Below are 20540 nucleotides of genomic sequence, written 5' to 3' on the forward strand. Positions count from 1 at the left end.
CGCGTACATCCGTCCCGATCGTAAAAATGCAAGGAAGCGTCGAAAAGTGGATGTTAATTAATGTCCGGGTCGTCCGCGGAAATAAAAGGATGAAGAAACACACCGGCAGCGACGGTGGCAGCGAGCGCGTATCCCCGTTTTCCTTTTGTTTCTCCCCTTTCTCGGTTTCACATTTATATTAAAAGTTTTGCACGTTAAATCAACGCCGCATCGCGTCGCGGGGTTTATTCCCGTGATAAAACGTGTAATATAGAGACAGCTTGGTCTATCCGCGATGCACTACATTTACGCATAATACGAGAGCGCAGAGACAAATGGGCGGCGGCGGAGCATAATGGTACAAAGGAAGGACGTAATAAACCATCCTGCACGGGGGGGGGGACGCGCGGGGGGCGGCAACGCGTCGTTTATAAACGACAATGTAAGTGCAACGGATAAACTCGCTCGCGGGATCGTTCCGCTAATTACTTATCGTATCGTTCGATGATACGCGTGCGATCGTCGTCGGTTCATTTTAACTACTGGCAAACGGCTAATTAAGTTCCACAGGCCTTAGCAAATCGATGGTAGAGCATCGTAAAAATATCGGGCTTATTTATCGCGTTTTACTTGTGAAATTATTAAAATGTACTCGTCTTATTAACATCGGAAATCGCTGGTTGCGTTACGTTCTGTACGAAGAATGTCTAAAATGTTCACTTTTATATTGACATAGCACGCTATTTCGCTGTATTTTAGCACGTAGCCCGAGGGCAAGCGCGATGCATTTAGTAGACTAAATGTATTAATAAACTATGCTCTCTCTCTCTTTCTCTCTCTGTCTCTCTCGTCAGATCAACGCGGAACTTGCAATTCTCGTGCGCTTTGTTTGTTCATTTATTTGCTTATTTATTTAAAACGCGTATGAGCAGCAGCGCCGTGTCGCGAATTACGAACCGCGCGGTTTCGCCCGCGAGCCTCGGAGAGCACAGGTGCAACCGCGGATATGCAGCTCTCGCGCCGTAATCTAAAATTCATTTTCCGAATGAATCCGGAATGAAGCCGATGCATCGAGCATTTCCGCCGGGCGGAAGTCTGTTACTCGTGCCGTGAAATTTCGGTGGCTATTCGTAACGTTACGTTTACGTGCACCTTTACATATCTGTGTGCGTGCGTGCTTGCATGCGCGCGCGTGTGTATCCGGTGCCGTTCACCTTGCAGAATTTACGCGCTGCTTCAAATCTCGCGGATTACGGCGGCGCGCTTTTACGCAATCCGGACGTACCGACCGCATTAATATTATTCTTAATCTTCTACATATATATACCTATATATCATCATGCAAAAAAATGTATAAAATACATTTTTTGGCAAAAATTTATAACCATTATATCTAATTTGCACGTGTAATATTTAATTTATTCTGCATAATTAACAACATCTCGGTAAGAGGGGGAAACGAATTATGCGTTCCGAAATCGTAAATTACAGCAACGCGGTTTCCCAACTCCTTCGGAATATTACTTTTAGCATATATATTATGTAACATACATATAATGCGTACTCGATATTTTCTGCAATAATTCTGTATAACGATATTAAGATATAAGAGCATCTTTTTTTCTTTCTTTTTTTTGTAAGGTTATTTTTTTTGCTGTGAGCAAATGTAAATCCATTATATGTAATGTGCGATATTATTTTTTATTCCATTTTTTGACTCCGCATAATTGATGGTAACGTCGAGAAATAATTTGTTTCTAAATCTTTCCCATCAGGGCGACTGACCCTTCTCTACGTGATTTAATTGAAAAGGGAAAAGAAGGGAAGTGCAAGAAAGGTGACACGCATTCAGCGCACATCCCCTTTAATTTAAAGAGTGCAGGTGGACACATAAGAGCGGCAACAGAGTCGACGTGAACAAAAGCGCGCAACAAAACACCGCAAAAACAGATGAAATCAATTACTTTTATGGAAGTACGTTGAAGTATGCTTTTACGGTACACCTCTCGCGCGCGCGTTCTCTTTAATTTAAAGAACGAAAAGGGCAACGGCGTGACGTAAAGAAGCCCGATCGTAGAAACACAATAACGGTCCATTATTTTCTACGCTTTTCCCTCGGAAAACGACTTTACGCATTGTTTCCCCCTCCGAAATCGAATACCCGCGAGGCAACGCGATCGCGTAAACGAGGTAATTAATGCTTCCACGACGAGGACATGGAACGGAAGATCGCAGAATCGCGATCTTACAAAACGTTGAAAGTCACACGACCGGTCTTAATGGGAGAGAGTAAATCGAGTCGCGAAGTCGGGCTTGTCGGGCGAGTTACGAACTTCGTGTCACCGCCGCGAACAAGTTGCAGAAATTAAATAGAATGGAAATTAGAGCCTGTCGCGCGCTGCGGCGATTCGTATCGCACGAAGGATAACTTTAGTTCAGCCGTACGGCAAGGCTGTCCGCTTACAAATCTCACTCGAAAAACAATCTCGAAGTGTCACCGCGGACTCGTCACTGTTTTTTTTCCCTGAGTAAATCCAATGGAATTAACGAATGATCGTTAACACTCATTTCGTGTGCATTTTTGTCCCGACGAAATACAATAAAAAAAACTCGACTGATACAGTGGCCGATTAAACGCGCTTTCTAAAAAGCATTCGCGTATTGCTTCGGGGCGCTATTTTGCTAGTCGTCGGCGTGCGTTCCCGCGCCGATAACGCATCCGTTTCTTTATCGGACGCCCAACGGCTCCTGATGCAACAGCCATAGAAGGCAGAAAACGCGCGGAAAAATATGTTATGTTCGGGGATGGGCCTGCGTGTTGTAGAGATGCGGAACACGCGAGAGAAACGACACGCGTACTGCCGCGGTTGGGCGATAAAAATCCGAGAAACGAGAACCCCCGCCGCGATATAAAATGGGGAACGTCGGCCAGACGCAACGTTCGATAAGCCCATCCCTGGGTGGACGTTCCGCATTTCGCCGCGGGTCGAACGGGCTCGTGGATGTCGATAGGGACGGGCGGGGGAGGGGTGAGGAAAAAAAAGGGACCGGCTTGGAAACTGATCTGGAACGTTTTCCCGACCCCGACTGTGCACACACGTCTATACCCTCGAAGGAGCGGACGTTGAAAGCTCGCCGTGAAGTGGACGAAGGAACATACACGATACAGAAACCGCAGTCCATCGTACATTGTCTCGCTTCTACCACCCGTCCGCTCTCTTTTCCCGTTCATTCCATTTCGTTCTCCAAGAATTAAATTTAAACGCATTAAATCCTTTCGGTACGATACAAATTATTACGAATAATTACAATCATTAATTTGAAATAAATAATTGATATAAATTAAAACGTAGATAATTGTAAAACGTTGATAATCGGCTGTTATAAATTGGATACTTTATCATATATATAAATTAAGCTATAAATTATTTATTCTTAATTTTACATTTAATTTATCATATATATTATTATATATGTCGTACTTTATTTGCGATTTTAATTTTAGATTGATTTTATGATTATTAATTATGCTTAATTTATGTTCCGTCATTTAATTTCTTTTTTCAGTATATACATATATAATTTGATTATTTCATTACCGAGGCGATACCGCCCATTAATTTATATCGGACTGACGCGTTTCGATTGCCTTCATTAGATTGGACGGGATTTTCGCGGATCTTTTCCCGATATTAAACGACCGAACTTTGTGCCGTCGGTGACGAGGGTGGAAAAAAAATTTCTCACGGAAATCTCTGGCAGCAGATTCCGAGCCGGTCGCGATGGTAAAACGGGGATGGCGGCGAATAATTCATCGCCTGCTAGTTTGCAGCATTCGCAGCTCGTGTAAACATCCAGCTTACATTTCGAACGACAGCTACGTACTATATGCGGAAAAGGCACGTCGTGCAATTGCGCTGCGCTATTTTCACAGATATATCTCCGTGTCAGCACTGCTGTGAAACGAATACGAATTATGAAAGAAGAGGAAAAAAACGAGATCTCTCTCTGTTGTTCGTAATTTGTAATGTTGATAAATGTAAGATTGCATAATGCGTTATAATTTAGTCACATTAGTCGAGATTTGAGAAGGGAAATATCATATATATGGTATGTTCGGCAGATATGCCACGATATTTGTGTGTTAGAGTAAAATTAATGACATCTTTGAAAAGACACCGTGACACAATCTACCGCTTTACAGTTTTCGAAAGTAACTTGACACGCTTGCAACTTCCGATAAGTTCTTCGGGAAGTCATTCGACAAGTCTCTCGCGATACCCGCCCGCGCTTGTCTACTTATCAGGAAAATCAGCCTCTCCCCCTTCCTCCCTCCCCCCACCAGCTCGAACTCGCTAACGAAATACTCCGGAATACGCCCCGGTAGCCTATGTATACACAATATCACTTCCCCCCGAGAAGTTTAAGTTTAATTACCGGGGGAATACGCGCCAAGTTCGCCTCTCGTCTCACGAGGGCGGCTCTTGTAAGTGACCGCGCGACGCATTGAGGCGCGATGGCATCGGTGAGTTTCGAAATTTCACGGGGGTACATTACCGGTTTTCGAGAGCTCGGCAGCTCACGGAGGAGATCTCGCTTTTAATTCTGACGAAAGTTGGCGCACATTTACGAGAGCTCGACAAATAAATCGAACGATTGGAAAAGAGGAGTGCAACAAACTCAGAATTCTATTTGTATAGACTGAGTGAGACTTCTATTTATATAGAATATTTATAGAATGAGGTTTATTTTATTTTAATCAACACTTCGAGACGTCTGAAAACTGCATTAATTATTGACATTATTTATTGATTGAGCTGTTTTCAAGTATTACGTACTAAAATAAAATGTATTTCAGTTCTATAGATATTTTTTATAGATATCAAGAAAAAGGCATTTTAGACTGCAGACACGCAAATTATCGACGATAATTCGCGAAATTTTCTTCGCTCCTTAATTGATTCTAAATAACGCAAGGAGACGATCCAGCAGAACGTTTTCTACTCATTTGCCCAATCCAACTGTGGCGACTAGATTCAATGAGGTATAGAATCGATGAACTTAGTCGACGAGAATTTCTCGTCGGAATTCCGAACCGTGAGAATCTTGACGGGATCGGAATAATAAGAGCCCCCTCGGTATTAAATTAATTTGAGTTGGGACAAAATGATGGATATAGCGATGGAAGAAATTTAAATAGACGTAACTTCGTTCGAGGCGTTGCTCGTAAACAATTTATCTCGCGGTAGGTCTCCGTCACTGTAATATTCGTGCGTCACTTAAAATATAATTCTCCTCTAACACGCGACATTAAAATGTTTTACGGATGATATACTCCCGAGTAACTTTCTCTGCGCAGACATTCGCCGTGATGAACAACATCGTGTATTCTAAGGGATTTAATAATCTGTAGGATTGTAGCGCCGGTTGAGTATTGACTGAAGACGACGCTTGATCGCCTCCGTTAATGGCGAGATCGGAAAGTTTCGTATACTATAAACGCGGATCGATACTAACGAGAAGCAATTTCCATCGAAATAATTTGAGGGGTGAGAAAGAGCCACTGGGGCGCGAGGGGCGAAAAAAGTACAAAAAGATGGGCAAGAGAGAGAGAGAGAGAGAGAGAGAGAGAGAGAGAGAGACTCGACCCTTCGCGCGAACGAGCGAAAGCGACCCTTCGAAAAAGAAGCGAACGGATGGAAGTCACAAGGTCGCGCCCGGGGTGTATAACGAGTAGTTCGAATGGCGTCGCGGACCGGATAGACAAAGGCAGACGGAGAAAAATAAAGGGACAGTATGAACGAGACGACGACGGCGGCGGCGCGATCATCTGTCCGGAATTAAATTGGCCGCGGGCGAGATGCTCGCGAGGCCGTGAAATTACCATTTTGAAGCTGCAACGCGCTTTGAAAGCCACCGCCACCCGTCGGGCGGCCTCTTTTTGCTCGCGCGACCCTGTCGCGCCGCGGTCTTATTAGCGGCATTCACGGTCGTCTCACCGAAGGCCGGATAACGGGGATCGCGATATCGCGCGGGATATTGAGCGCGCGATATCCCCGATAACGTGAGCTGTGAGGTCCGAAGCTATCAGAGGGATTGGGGAATCCGTCGCGTTGAAACCGCATCCGAGGATCGGCTGGCCGAGAGTATCCGACTGGCGCGCTCTCCCGTTTCGATTACAAGCGAGTCTCTCGCGTTTCGCGGACATACGCTGATTAATATCGAGACACGTCGCCGATGAATAACTCGCGATCCAGTCGTCGGACAAAAGGGGCGACGCGCGCCGGCGAATTCTATCGCGTTCGCGCCAGGATCTCGAGCTGGTTAATTGCTAATTAGCGCGAAATTCTCGCGGACCGGTATGCCGCAAATAGCGGAGTGGAGGAAGTAATTTTTGTTTGAATTCTCCTGGTCCTGCTGGAAATTCGGGCTTGCTGTAATCTCACCGAAGGACCGCGGCATTAATTAAGCGCTTTCCCGAAAGAAAAAACTTTCTCGTCGAGCGAATTACCGCGAGGCCGGGCTCAAGTTCTGAAAAGAATCACGGTGACCTGCGAAAAAAATGGCTACCGCAAGAGAAGAGAAAAGGGTGACGCCGTTTATTACGTCGTCCTTCTTTGCTTTGCAGGGTAGCTGTATGAAGTTGGCCCTCCCCCATTATTGAAAATTCACTAACGAAACTATATTACCACTCGGTTGGTGGTTGTTTGGTAGTATTTGATAGTCCATTCCCGATGAATAGGTAGTCAAAATTATAAATAATAATATGAAAAAAAGACATATGCGCGTGGAATTCCTTCCTTTTGTAAAATATGGCTTTCTAGACTGCGTAAGTAATCACTGTAAGCATTCGTTTGGTAGTTTGCAGGGCGATGAGCGGGTGGACATTTTCGAGAAATCCTTTAATAATTCTATATAGACTTGTTCTTTTTGCTCACATGTGTGTATGTGTGTGCATCCGGGTGGTTGGAAAACTTCGATTTGATTAGATAACTTGGACGGCAATTTGCCGAGTGCTGTAATCTTTTATGACAGGTATAAGCCACATGGTGCTATACGGTTAAAGATACATCTAGCGTGTCTCGTGCGGTTTATCTGTGGCGTATCGTAAAATGGAGTTAGATTAGCGAGGCTAACTTTTGCGGGGCGGTAAGCGAAGATTGCAATATCCAAGAAAGTACTTTATTCGATTTTCAATAATCAGGGTTCCCATTATCTAGTCGATTAATCTTCCCGACGTTGCGCGTTGTCTCCGAATGCGGGGAAAACTCCATTTCTTAATGTTATTTTATTAATCTTTGCGCAAGTAATGACATTTAACATTCTGCGACTTTTTCCCTTAATTCTTAAATTTTTAATAGCGAAAAGATAGGGAGCTCTTGAAGATGGGGCTCGTACTCTTCTAAGTATACTTTAATCCGCCGCTGCAAAGAGCGCCGTCCCGAGGATCGAGGATCCGACACAAAAAGGGTAAAGTAAAACCGAAGGGATAGGGAAAAAGGGTAGGAGATTGAGTAACAGGAAGTGTTAATAGAGCATGAAAGGGATCACGGCGAAAAATCTGCGCAAGCGATTCGTCCGCGTCAAGACGGCGATGTCTTGGTGTCACCGAATACATGTAACAATGCGCGCGTACACGTGGCCACGTGGTCCACGTTTAATTCGCCTCAGAGGTGGCTTCAAGCTCGATTACCAGGAGGCACGGCGATGAAAGAGGGGCCGAGAGGGAGCCGAGCCAATTTACGGTACGCGTAATTAGGACCGTTGCAGCGGAGAGATGGGAGGAACGGGCGAAAAAATAGCCGCCGGTGGAAAAATAGCGAGGATCGCTGTCATTTCGCCGCCGCATTCCTCTCGCCTGCTCGCAGAAAGAATTATTACGCGGAAGTTGTACATTTTCTCAGCACAGTTTTATTACTTTCGATATTTATAAAACTTTTGGGTAATTAGTTAATTAGAACCGACCGATGACTTTAAAATTTATTAATTTATTAGCTGTATATGTACATTAATTACTGATGCACTGAATTATTTATATAATTATTGATTACTTGATATTACTTGATTGAATCATACATTAGTTATTAATAATTTTTTTGCGAATTTTCTGAATTTGTTTCAAAAATTACTTGTAACATTTTAGATCGATATCGAAAATTATTACTCTAAGCGAATAATTTATTTGTGCGACTTTATGAGGAGGGGAGAGTTATTTGAGAAACATTAAAATGCACAATACCAGCATTTCTTCAGTTCCATGACAATCGATATCGTAAACTTTATTGAGATAAAGTTCTGCGATTCGTTCTGAAATCACTTATTGCTCTTCTGAAAGAAGGAGCTATCACACCGTTGGAGTCCAACTCCAACAAAGTGTTTGCGAATGATCCCAAAGTAGCCGCGATCCTTTAAGTGCGTAATCTCTTCGCGCTTTGCACGAGAGCATCGAATATCGTAACGCCGAGTTATTCGCGTATTGACACGCCTCACTCTCTCAATCCACTCGCCACGAGAACGGCTCTCGAGCGCGGCCGCAAAGTGTGGGACGAGAGGGAGGCAGAAAAGCTACGCGAGAGGGTGACACGCGAAACGAGAGATTGGCCGCGGTGGCTTAAGAGGACTGAGAGGGATGTGGTGGTGGGTGTGGAAAAGATATAGAAGAGAAGTTTAGACGATGTACCATCGTCGACGTGACGGAATAAATCGTCGTTCCGACAGGTGTAAGTTGTGCGATCAGCGCAAACTCCGGTCCTCCTCGCCGCTAGCCGCAACTTTTCGCAACACAAACACGCGCACGCGCGCCGATCCGTACGCTCGTGGTGACACATCATCATCCCCCCCGATTCGCGACTTTCGACGGCGGAAGCTACGAGAGTTACGCTTTTCGTGGGAAAATTTCGACGCCCGACCAAAGTACGCGCGGCTCCGGGCACTCGCGTCGCTCTTTTACCGAGAACAGTGGGATGCCGCGAGGATGGGATCGAGCCAATGTGTGTTTGCGAACCGCAACTCGGTTCTGGTATAACATGAAGTTGAGGTGAAACTTCAGCGAGATGAGCAGCCACATTAAAGCGTAAATTATTATTTAAATGATGTATGAATAATATAAGCTCGGAATCTCTTCATTTTTAATGAGGTAGAAATGAAAACGACACTGAAAATGGAAACGTAATCGAATATATGAAGAATAAAATTATTTTCTTAAAATAAAACACAATGTTGAATTTGCGTCGTAAGTTTGTCTATTTTTTACACTTTATCTCCCGAATTCTTTTCAAAATGTATCAGAGATTTTTACGAAGCGCCAATATATAAATTAAATCAAGACTTGTAAAAAAATGTATTGATTTCACAGAAGTGGAACACTGTCATACTTATTATCACAGAACTTGTTTGCAAATGACATGACTTCGTGAACAAAATTTATAAGCGTATCAGCGTTGTTTGAATATTATTTATGTAAATATACTTATAAGTATTATAATTTATATTTAGAAATCTCCTTTTAATTAACAGTATCGATCGGAGATGAGGAAGGCGACTCTGTTAGCCGTCGTAACGATTTTGCTGTCGGCGACGGCACGCGATGCCGCGGCTGAACTTTACACCGCCCTGGCGGATATGGAGGAGCTGCTCGAAACGGAAGCCGTGCTGATCGACACGTTAAACGGATACATCACGGCGCAAGAGCAACGACTGGCGACTCTGAAAAGGTAAGGTAACATCTACGCGATGAGATTTTTCTTTTTTATGCGAGAACGTGATTCCCTTCGATTCCCATTAATTATGATATCGCCAGCCGTCGGTGTGTAACGTATATCCGTTGCGCGGCTGGATAGACGCCCTGTCGATCTCGGGATTTCCTTAACGCTCGCCACAAAACGCGCGTTACCCGTATTTTCAGAGCCCCGAGAGGTTTTCAATACATTTCCGTGTCTTGCGTAACCCGCGCCAGAAGTCGTTTCCCGTTTTTACTCGCGGATGCCGGGGAGATTGCAGCCCTTTGTGCTGTTGCTATTGGTACGGATACCCTGTCGTGCATGCTGCCGTCGATATATATTTTTTTTTATTTATTCTCCCTTTTTAACATTTCACTAGGCGCATGTATACTCGTTCGGTGTACCGATATTTGATCAGCCACATGTAACGAATCATTCTGCAGAAATAATTTTTGTTCGTGCTATCGAATCCTGTTAAATCTCTCTTTTTTTTTCGCCGATACGCATAACGGCAAATAATCAAATTTCGGGGCTCTTTCGGTTATCATGAATAGGTTCTGTTTGACTTTATTGTATTATGACATATCATGCGAAAATTGTTATTGATCGGCGCGACACCAGCGTTAATTGAACGTTGGTCGAATAAAAATAAAATAATGTGTGATATCAAAGTTGTACGACGTCGAACATCGAAAAAGTGGATCACCGAGGCACTTACCGGCACTACTTCCTCGTTCCATTTCCCTCAAAAGAGGGCCGTTAAAACGAAAGGTGATTAAGGGAGGAGGGCTATTTCATGGGGGAGACTCTTCCGCGAATGGCTCTCCCGCGCTCCGGCTGATTGTCCTTTTCTTTTTCTTTATCTTCCCGCGGGTGCGATTTGGCATGCTGCCTGATTCGATACCGATGCCTTCGACCACCTTTCGCGGATAAGAAGGGAAATGGGGCGAAAGGAAATAAGAAGAGAGTGAATACATTAAGAATCGGATCCCGATCCGACTTAAAATCGGTAACACTTGTGCTGCGGAGAGATAATCGTAAAATTGAATCCCAAAGTGATCAAGTCCATTTACGGAACGTAATCTCGTGACGGAGCTGCGTAGGAGCGTAAAACCAAAATTATCTCTTTACCGCTGGCTATAATCGAGAAAACAAGCTCCGTAACTTACAAAGCAGAAAAGAAGTCACGTTAAAGTTGTCTATAATCGTTTAAAAGATAATGGCATAACGCGGTTTCAAAATCGCTTTTATTATAACGCGCAAACTTTTTATTTTCCACAAAAAAGTAACAAATAAATAAATACCAGGGATCTACGTTTTTTTTTACGTATACCTAATCTTTAATCTGATCAAATTTAATTAATCGATTTCTCTAATCTAAAGCTTCGTCATTTGTATTTAATTAACTTATTTCTATGATCTAAGCTTTCGCGGATTTTATTTTATTTATTTAAATTTTTATTCTTTTTTATTTATTTATATTGTTTTTTTTAGGAAAAGTAACTTTCCGAACCATACGTTCTTCTGTTTCCCGGCTGCGGAACACTGCGCTCGTTTCGCAAAACCGCGGTGCCATTAATCCAGAGTATAGTTTAGGCATTTCTGTCCGGCGCAACGGGAGCGGCGAAACGAGTAATACGCGCGGGACAACGGAAAAGTTTTCAGCAACATTTATGTAGGGCGATCCCGCGCGGAATTTAACACACCGTCGACGACCGCGCGTGCGACTCGCTCTCGAGAAAATCCTGTCACGGACACGCGACACGATGAGGAGGAGCGTGCGCCCGTCGCGTCACGTGTGTCGGCGCGGGAGGGTTTCTACTCATCCCCGCGCTCCCAATTTCTATGGCCATTCAAAAAAACCAACTCGCCATCGGATCGCAATCGGATCGCGCGCGCGGCCGGTCACGCACCGAAATCCCGCGTAGACCGCGCTCGCGCGGTCCGCCTCCACCGCGTGCGAATTTCGTTAATTCCAAATCGATCAGAAACCCGGGCGGACGAGGATCTTTTTTATAACGCGTTTATAAACCGTCTGATGATATTAGCGTATCGTCAGTGCGCTGAATGAAACGCGTATCACACCGAGAAGTCCCGACGATTATTCAAAATCATTCATGCGCAAAAGTAATTTTTCGCAGACGACAGACAGAGATCTCGTCCATCTCAGCTGTCGTCAATCAGTATGTGATTCGTATAGCTCGTAACTTTTTATTAAAAATTTTTCATTAAACTTTATTCGAAGTAACGTTTGTTGATGTATATAGATACGCAACAAAATTGAGAATTAGGCCTCTTCGCTTGTTTGGCCCGATGATAACGCGCGGCGTAACGGCGATAAGTTTCCGTCTCAAGTTTCGCCTCTGCAGAAACAGATTATTATCTGCCGAATAATTACTCATGCGAGCGGAGCGGAGCGGAGTTCGGGATTTCCCGAGCCGGCGATAAATCACCCATCGTAGCCGTCCATCATAGCCGAACTATCAAATACGTATAGCGAGGGGAAAATCATTCGCGAAGAATATATCGCCGATTTGAACCGGGTTTCCCTTCTGCCTGCCTTGTCTGCCGGCGGGCGCACCTGGCGGCTCTATACCTCTTTTCCCTCTTCACCGTTGCGCCGCGCCACGTTCCGTTTTCCGTTTTGCATGGATGTTCAAAGTTCGGCGATTGCAATCCAGTCACGGGATGGCCATTTCATACGGAGTGGAACTCGAAGGCGCGTGGGCACACACATGTGAACAAGCCGCGAAAGCGAGTGTATAATGGACACACGTACGCGGACCGATGGAGATAACGTACGAGTGCTCTGCACGCTCCCGGCGTTTATGCACTGCTTACCGTGCGCACGAAAACTGCACGTGTCGCCCGTTCTATTTGGGCGAATCCACGGATAAAGTGTCCGAATATTTTCGTTTACAATCCGAGAAGTACCATGTGCGGGATCAATTTAATTTATATTATTTGAAGAAATTTTGAGATTTCAGAAATGTAATTTACCTATCATGCACTTTTGAATTCTTGGAGAATTGTGAGAAAATTGCAAAGCACTATGTCGAATCCATCTCGGTATATTATATGCATACAAAGAGTTATATTTGTATACTTGATCTCTTACCACGACGGTATTTTTTAATGCTATTCATATCTAATTTTTTTTTCTACTAAATTATTATTAAATTAATTTATTATTTAATCATTTTTCAATTTTTAATCATTATTTTTGTAAACAGTATCTAACGATACTGTTAGATAAAGAAGTATTTTTGAGAAGAAAATGATTTTAAGCACTTGAACACTTTTGAACTCCGAAAAGTATTCGGTACCGGCTGGAGTAAACGCGAATGTAATTTTGCCGTTGGGAAAGGCACGCCTGAACGCGATACGCGTCTCGATAAGAATTATCGTTTTATTTAACGCAATTCGATGGAAACGAGCGGACCGCGCGAGAGGACAATTGCAAGTTAATTATCCGTTCGCAAGTTTCGATATCAGATTTTCAATCGTCGATCGGTTAACATGCGGAGACACATTCGGAGTCGATTGTTCGCAATTCTTTGCTTCTCGTTTTGTTTGAAATAACACTTGTTGATAAGTGTGTGGCGAAATCGTTTGGCACCATTTCGCTTATTCATCTCACGCAGTCGTCGCGAGATGCGGCGTCTTATCTATCGAGATAATTGCGCGAGTTCCGTAAGTCGTTCGCGGACATTAAAAGCGTCTTATCTCGCTCACGAAACGGACGCTGCATGCTTCAAGTAGAGATAGTATTTTTGGACTTCGCGCTTATCCGACTTCGCGATTACGCGCACGCAAAGTGGTGCACGACTGGCTGGCGCGAAACGCGCCGGATCTCGCTCGTTTCGCCGATCGGGGGAATATCGTGCGTCTCGCGAATAAAACGTTCGAGATTCGTTTCACCCTCGCGCCAATAATAATTCATTTGCATACCAGAACGGAGAGTTAAAGAGGAGGCGAGCGTACAGCCGCGGCGCGGCGGCGTGGCGATAGTTTAACGAAGGGAAATGTCCTCGACGGTTACGCGGCGGGGGTATATAAGCTGAATTTTCAAGCTAGGGATTCGTGGGACAAACGAGCCGGGTCGAGACGCAACCACCGGAAGCGCCATTACTGGTATTAATAATCGCGATTACGGTGGTACCGGTGGCCGTTGGAGCGCTCCCTCGGGAGGGTGGGAGCGTCGTTGTAATTGGCTCCGATAAGATAACAAAGTTCTATCACAAGCGCGTCCGCGCCCTGTAACTATTTGCTTCTAATTAAACGTCCCGCCCGGCGATCGATTTGTTTTTATCGTCGATTCGAGAGGATTCCCGCGTAGGCGGACGCGGAAAACGAGTCTCTTTCTCGAGTATCCTCATTTACCCCGATACTCTCGTTACCTTTTATTAATTGCCACCGGTACTGCGCGACGTTTTTCCTTTTTTTCCTCTCTTCTCTATTGTTTACTTCCTTTTTTTTATCGTCCCGAAGGCACGGCCGGCCACGATGGTACGGATCTTATTCCGTAGAATTCCGCAAGTGTTTGCGAACGAGTATAAAGTACATACATTAAATAGACAGACACGTGTTTTCATACACGGCCGTTCCTCACGTTGAAAGGGTTGAAAATACGCCGTCATTTTTTAAACGTTAACGAATTTTCCAAACGACGGCGCAATTTAAAAAAACCGGATACATCTATTATTCTGGCTCTTTGGAGCTTCAGACCGCGAATGTCTGCCTCGTGGAACATTGTGCACGGAAAACCAATATTTGTTGGAGAAATTACCCGTGCCCGATCGTATTAAAATCACTTCCCGGAAATATTCGGTCTGGCTAATCAAGAAATGAGAAGGTACGACGTATATATTTGCACGTAAACTTGCATATTCACGCGCGCGTGTATGCTAACAATATTTAATTTTCCCGGTAATTAGAGGAAACACGATTGGAATTATCGACGGAATTCCGGTAATATTTCTCCTTTTCGCTGCTCGATGAGAAATCGATCGCGCAGGTATGCGCCGCGTGAAATTCGATCCCCGGGATTGCTGCAATATTTTCCGTGATAAGGCTGAATATTCAACAAGCTTAAGATTTTTCAATAAAACTTCGTTCATTCCCGATAAAATCCCGACTGAACTATCCGACGAAGAGACTCGCGACCTCAGCAAGAATCGCATTCTAATATCGTTAAATTCCAATTAATATTACATGAACATACATGATAATATGTTGTATCTTTCTTCGAGTTATATATATATTTTATCGAATTCCTCATATCCCGCATATTCCACTCGCGCCCGAACTGGATTAATGTAATTGCTCAAATTACTAATGTAATCGGATATGCTAATGCGTATCGTTTTAGCGTCGGGAGCGAAACTTGTAATATTCCTTATAGGCGGAAACCCTCGCCCGTCCCGGTTCAATTAGCGTCAACATATACGGATATTCTGTGAGACGATACTGCTAACAGCGACAGATCAGATCGCGCGGGAGACAAGTCGCGGCATAGAATTACGTATCGAATATTCGTGGATGCTGCGGCATCGAAGATGCACATAGCATACGTGTCTGCGTGTACACGCCGGTCTACGTGCTCTGCCTTCAGGCATTAGACAATACCACGGGTCGCGTATCAACGATGTTACCTGTCGCCGTTGTATATCCTGATACACCATCGCCCCTCCGGGGGGATAACATCGCGTTATTAATACGAGAAAATTAACACGCGACGTTTTAGATGCCCGTTCATTAGCGTAATGGAGTGTGTATATCTTCGCGTAGCTCGAGATACGGTTTACGGTGGGTTTCTAGCGAAGAAATCGGGGAATGAACATTTACGCCTTTCTACGAAATTATATTTTTATTCCTCCTAAATAAAAATAAAGTTACATAAAATATATATATGTATATATACATATAACTCTTGCATCTTGTTATTTAGAAATACATTGTCTTGTAACCGATGATGTTAAATCTAAAGAAAATCTAAATATAAAATAAGTTGATCATGGAATTCTCGCTCTGTACATTACATGAAATACTATATATAAAATTATGTCCACATTGTCTAAATAAAAGGAAGAATGTTTTAAGAAAAATTCAACAAATCGTTAATACGAAATATATTCGAGGTTTTCTCTTAATAATTCATTAGTAGATAATATTCATTCGTACATCAAAAAGAGATTTATACTTCCACGTCAATAAAACGCTTCTGATATGCATCTTAATAAAGATAAACTAACATACAATTTACATACACAATTTACATATGCATATTATATAGACACTCATACCATCGCACAAATGAAAAATTGTAAAATCAATGCACACGTAGAGAAGTTTAAATATAGTTTCTCGTTTTATAGCGCGATCGATACGATCGAAGAGAGTGCTGACAGTAGTACCAGCGAAACGTGATGGTTTCGAGACTCGTGAAACGGACGGCCGTGTCACAAAATAATCGATAAAAATTCTCGGATTTCATACTATGCTATTATTACATTGGCCGTTGTGGGGGGTAACATACTGGATAAAAAATCGGTACTTGAATATACTGCACAAAACATAAAGGCGGTGCTCTAGGGATAAATTCCCTCGCGTGCGGGTTCAAAGGCGAGATCTGGATTTTCGAAACTTGATTCAGATGCGTTTGCAATTCTTTTCGGTCCATCCCGTACAAATCAGCCGCTTCTAGATATTTTCTCCAGAGATCTTTGCAGCAACCTATAGTAAGCAGAGCGACCGGATCGCCTACGACCGCGACGAAACACTTCGCTCTTGTCAACGCGGTATTCAATAAGCGTGGATCCGTTAAAAAGCCGTAATCCTTGATTTTTACTTCCGCAGACGATCTGTAACAATCGAAATAATCAATATGTATGTGTGTACAAGCGTTCTAAAATGCGTGTCGTCTGTATTAAAAAGTTGATACCTATCAGAGATTCTTGTTCGGACTGTGCTGATAAAAACTGCAGTGAATTGTTTGCCTTGGACGTTCAACACCCTCTCGACGGACACGTCGAAGAGCCGACGCTTGCGCAATTCGATTCGCAATCGTTGTACTTGCTCAGGATAATACGACAAGACTCCAATGGAGCCTTCGTCATACGGGCCCCATTGTGGCGTCGGCCATTCTTTCCTCAACTCCAGGACGCGATTCGCTAGCTCTTCTGCCTCCGTGGCATGATGATATCCCGTGGAACATGTAGCCTAACAATCAGAAATCAATCTGAATCCTCTAAAATTCAATTAAACAATGTAATAAAAAAAAACACTACAAATTGTCTTCTACAGAAAGAATAATCTCCGATTTAAAAAATTTGCAGTTTAAGAATATCTTTTTTTGCTTTCGTATGACCCATAGGTACACAATAATTTGTAAATATATATAGTAAATTGACGAAATTTAAAAATGCATAGAAGATACGTTTCTTTTCTCTTCGTTCAGACAGATCGCACCAAGCATTTTAATTCTGCATTATTCTCGATGTTTCTAAGTGATCCGTGTACCTGTTCTTCCGCGCCGTTGACAGCATAAAATATCAACGGCTTCATGACGGGGTGCTTCAGCAGTTTCATATTGGCAGGTTTCACCATCCCGTCATAGAACGTCTCGGACGTGTACTTGATTATATCCGCGTGCGCGCGATAGTTTTGACACAAGTGTATCCGACATGGGTGTTCCGGCGGATAGTACGAGTACATTCTCTCCAGGAGGCTAACGCCTAGCCCTCGCTCGTTCGCGAGTACGCTGTAGATTTCCGGTGCGAGTTGCATCTGATCGCCCGCCAGGAGCAGGCGAGTCTCGCGGTTCGCCAGAGTCAGAGCTATCAGCGCCTCGCACTCCATGGCCTGGGCCGCTTCGTCAATGACTATGTGACTCAGCGATAATTTAAGACTCATCAGACAGCTAGATGTTGCCAGGGTGGTCACTATTAGACCGCAATTTTGAAGATCCTCCGCAACCGGGTCGCGGAAACGACCGTGCTCGTCCATTAGACAGTACTGCAGCACCGTCGGATGCACCTAAATCGCGAGAATAACCAAGTCGCTTATTGAGAGATAGTAGTTCTCCCCGCAATGCTCAAGAAACAAGGCAACGTCGTTTACCTACCGTATTCAAAGAACGCAATTTGTAATATATCCTAACGGGCTTGAGTCTGGGGTGTTTATCCTGTTGGTACCAGATGTGGAAGAACTCCTTGATGTAAAGATCGGCGGCGCTGTTGCTGTGCGTACACAGAAGTATCCGATTGTTCGTATTTAGCACGAGCATACGCAGCATGTGCGCTATGGTGAATGTCTTCCCCGTGCCGAATGGCCCCAGCAAAAGGACCGGTGGCGAGGAACTCTTAATCGACAACGTTATCGCAGTGACTGCTTGCTTCTGTTCATGATTGAGCGGCGAATCCAGTAGTAGACTAGAGAGGATGCTGAGATTGCCGGCGTCAACCTGCAGGAAGTCGCGGATAATTTCATTGTTGGTCTTGTGTTGTTCGGTCATCAGGAACACCAGGTCCATATCTTCGAGGCTATCCACCGCCAAGTGCCATTCACAAAAGTTCAGACGGTTCAACATGAATTGTACTTCGACCTCGAGTTCGTTGTGCGCCTCCAGCTCCCAAAAAGTCACGCATTCTTTGCTCAGTCTGACGTATATCGAGTGCGAGCTCTTATCTTCGATGTGAGCTTCGAAGATATCGTGTTTCGTGTTCTTCTTGTGCCACAATCTGAGTAGAACGCTATTACAGCTGCGCTGCAAGAGTCTGCCGCTCTGCGTATCCTCCAAGATGTCCCGACTGAGTGGGATCTGCGGTGGGCAATAAATTTCACGCGTTTGATATAAGCGGGCGAGAGAAAAATGACGTATCGTTATTCGATCTTAAATGGGGAGTGAACGTAAATGAGTAACGACCGAGAACTAATTAAATTTAGTAGAAAATATAACACGCAAAATACCTATATAAGTGTCTAATAGAAAAATATATAATGCCAGACGCTTGCAAGAAAATTGAGGCAAACCGTACAATGAACGAGCAAATATACGATCGTGTGTGAGCGCGGTGAACGGGGAGTAAAACGCGGCAAGAGTGTCTCTTAGAAAGAAATCGCACCTGAGCGAAGAGCTCACCCGGCGGTGTGTATTTAGTGATGGTGGAGCCGTCGCTGTTGAACAGCACGTAGTGCGCCATGAGACGCAACCACGAGAGATGGTTGTATCTCGAGATCTGCTCGTGCCGGGCGATCTCCTCGAGGGTGATCATTTCGTGCATGCGACCCCGATAGTTGCGTGGCGTCAGCCGGTTGTCCGACAGCGTGTCTTGCGTGAGGCTGAAGTTCTGTCTATCCGGGTACGCATAGATCCGCGAGAGCTTGATCTGCCGCGGATTGGTGTGCGGCGTGAAGGACGAATAGAATTCGTACGGTTCCTTCCATCTCGACGGTATCTGCGACTGCTGATAATTCGTCGCTCTCTGTATCCGTTCGTAGTCCTTGATGTGCAAGTAGTCCGCGCAGATCCTCTGGAGGTGCGCCGGCGGATTTAGGAAGCCGAAAACCAGGTCCTGCCGATACGTGCTGTGTTTCCTGGCGGTGAAACCGACCGTCACCAGATACTGCCTCTTGTCCTCTTGAGAGAAGTCCGGACTGTGCCGCCACTCCTGGAGGTTCGTCATGCCGATATCCGCGCCGTCCTTGTTTCGCACCGACTTCAGGAAGAAGTTACCTCGATGATCGTTGGATATCAAGGCCACATTCTGTAACTCTTGACCGCCTTCGGGACCGAGGATTGCGAAGGGCAAAACAGGGTTCAAAATCGGAATAGCTTCAGTAATCTCATTAAATGTGTCGCTTGCTGAGGTGTTAAAGTACAATTTCTCTACTCTTGCGCGTTGCTTGACTTTCACGTGTCAAATTGAAAACAAATCGACGATTATAAAAAAAAAAGAGAAAAATGTGTGTCAATCGTATTGTAGGATGACAGAAGAAAGGTCGTTTAAAGATTCTCGATTATAAAATTATTATCATGCATGTATTACATATATATTATAGATACGTAAAGGTTAAGTTAAAATATTATTTTTTTTTGCGCGCGTGCAAATCAAGTCTTTCGCCGGCAAAACAACGTGGGCGTTCGGACAAAAGGTTGACAACTGTCGTGATCTGATCAGTGGGACACGCCGGTGTTGACACCGCCGGATATTACACACGACTCCTTCCCGCGAAATAACGCCGAGCAAGCCGAACGAACGAGAGACGCTAGCTGGTCATCTCACTTACCCGTCGTGATGATCGTGAAATTCCACTCGTAGTCGCCTTTCTCACCAATGATTCTGCAATTAGCACTACCGTACAGATAGATGTTCACATTGGGCAGTGGCTCGCACGTGACCGTCGTGTCCGGGTCGTTCGATTTGAACCAGCCGTATCGCACTCGCTCGGGAAAGTCTGTGAGATACGGCGTGTTTTCATCCCGGACTTTCGTCTCGTGTTCCGCGGCCGCCATGATGGGCGCTCGTGGTCGTCGACTCGCCGAGGTCGCGCCGAGGAGAACTCGTGTCACAGAACCGTCAGGCCATCGCGGGCCATTACGCGGTTCCTCTCTTTCTCTCTCTCTCTATTTTCTCGCGCACACACGCGACCGGCAAGCGTCTCAGATTTTCGCGTCACACAGACGAGGACCGGCGTTTCAACGCCATCCCCGTGTCGTAAATCGCCAGCCGTTCGTTCGACGAGACGTTTCTTGACTGACGGCGCCGCTGGTGGCGCCGAGTCGTCGAGGCGCCGCCGACATCGTGTCGAATTGCGCCGGGCTGCGCGCATGCGCGACTC

The 20540-nt window shown here is 44.7% G+C and overlaps 2 protein-coding genes across 2 annotated transcripts in view; one reads left to right on the top strand and one right to left on the bottom strand.

Moving 5' to 3' along the window:
* Nucleotides 1–20540, top strand: part of LOC105450998 (prolyl 4-hydroxylase subunit alpha-1) — an 82491-nt gene that overhangs the window by 51930 nt on the left and 10021 nt on the right. Inside the window, exon 2 of the mRNA XM_011691172.1 lies at nt 9496–9692. Coding sequence (XP_011689474.1) covers nt 9508–9692 — 185 coding nt within the window. The 5' untranslated portion in view covers nt 9496–9507. The remainder of the gene's footprint in view (nt 1–9495; nt 9693–20540) is intronic.
* Nucleotides 15760–20469, bottom strand: LOC105450997 (probable helicase with zinc finger domain). Its single transcript, XM_011691171.1, has 6 exons — nt 19989–20469; nt 18824–19482; nt 17824–18519; nt 17220–17735; nt 16642–16919; nt 15760–16561 (listed from the first exon to the last, which is right to left on the bottom strand). Exons 1-6 carry the CDS (start codon nt 20212–20214, stop codon nt 16207–16209), a joined length of 2730 nt encoding a protein of 909 aa, XP_011689473.1. The 5' UTR covers nt 20215–20469; the 3' UTR covers nt 15760–16206.

Source organism: Wasmannia auropunctata, unplaced genomic scaffold, assembly GCF_000956235.1.
Source record: "Wasmannia auropunctata unplaced genomic scaffold, wasmannia.A_1.0 LD336053.1, whole genome shotgun sequence".
Classification (NCBI taxonomy): Eukaryota; Metazoa; Arthropoda; class Insecta; order Hymenoptera; family Formicidae; genus Wasmannia; species Wasmannia auropunctata.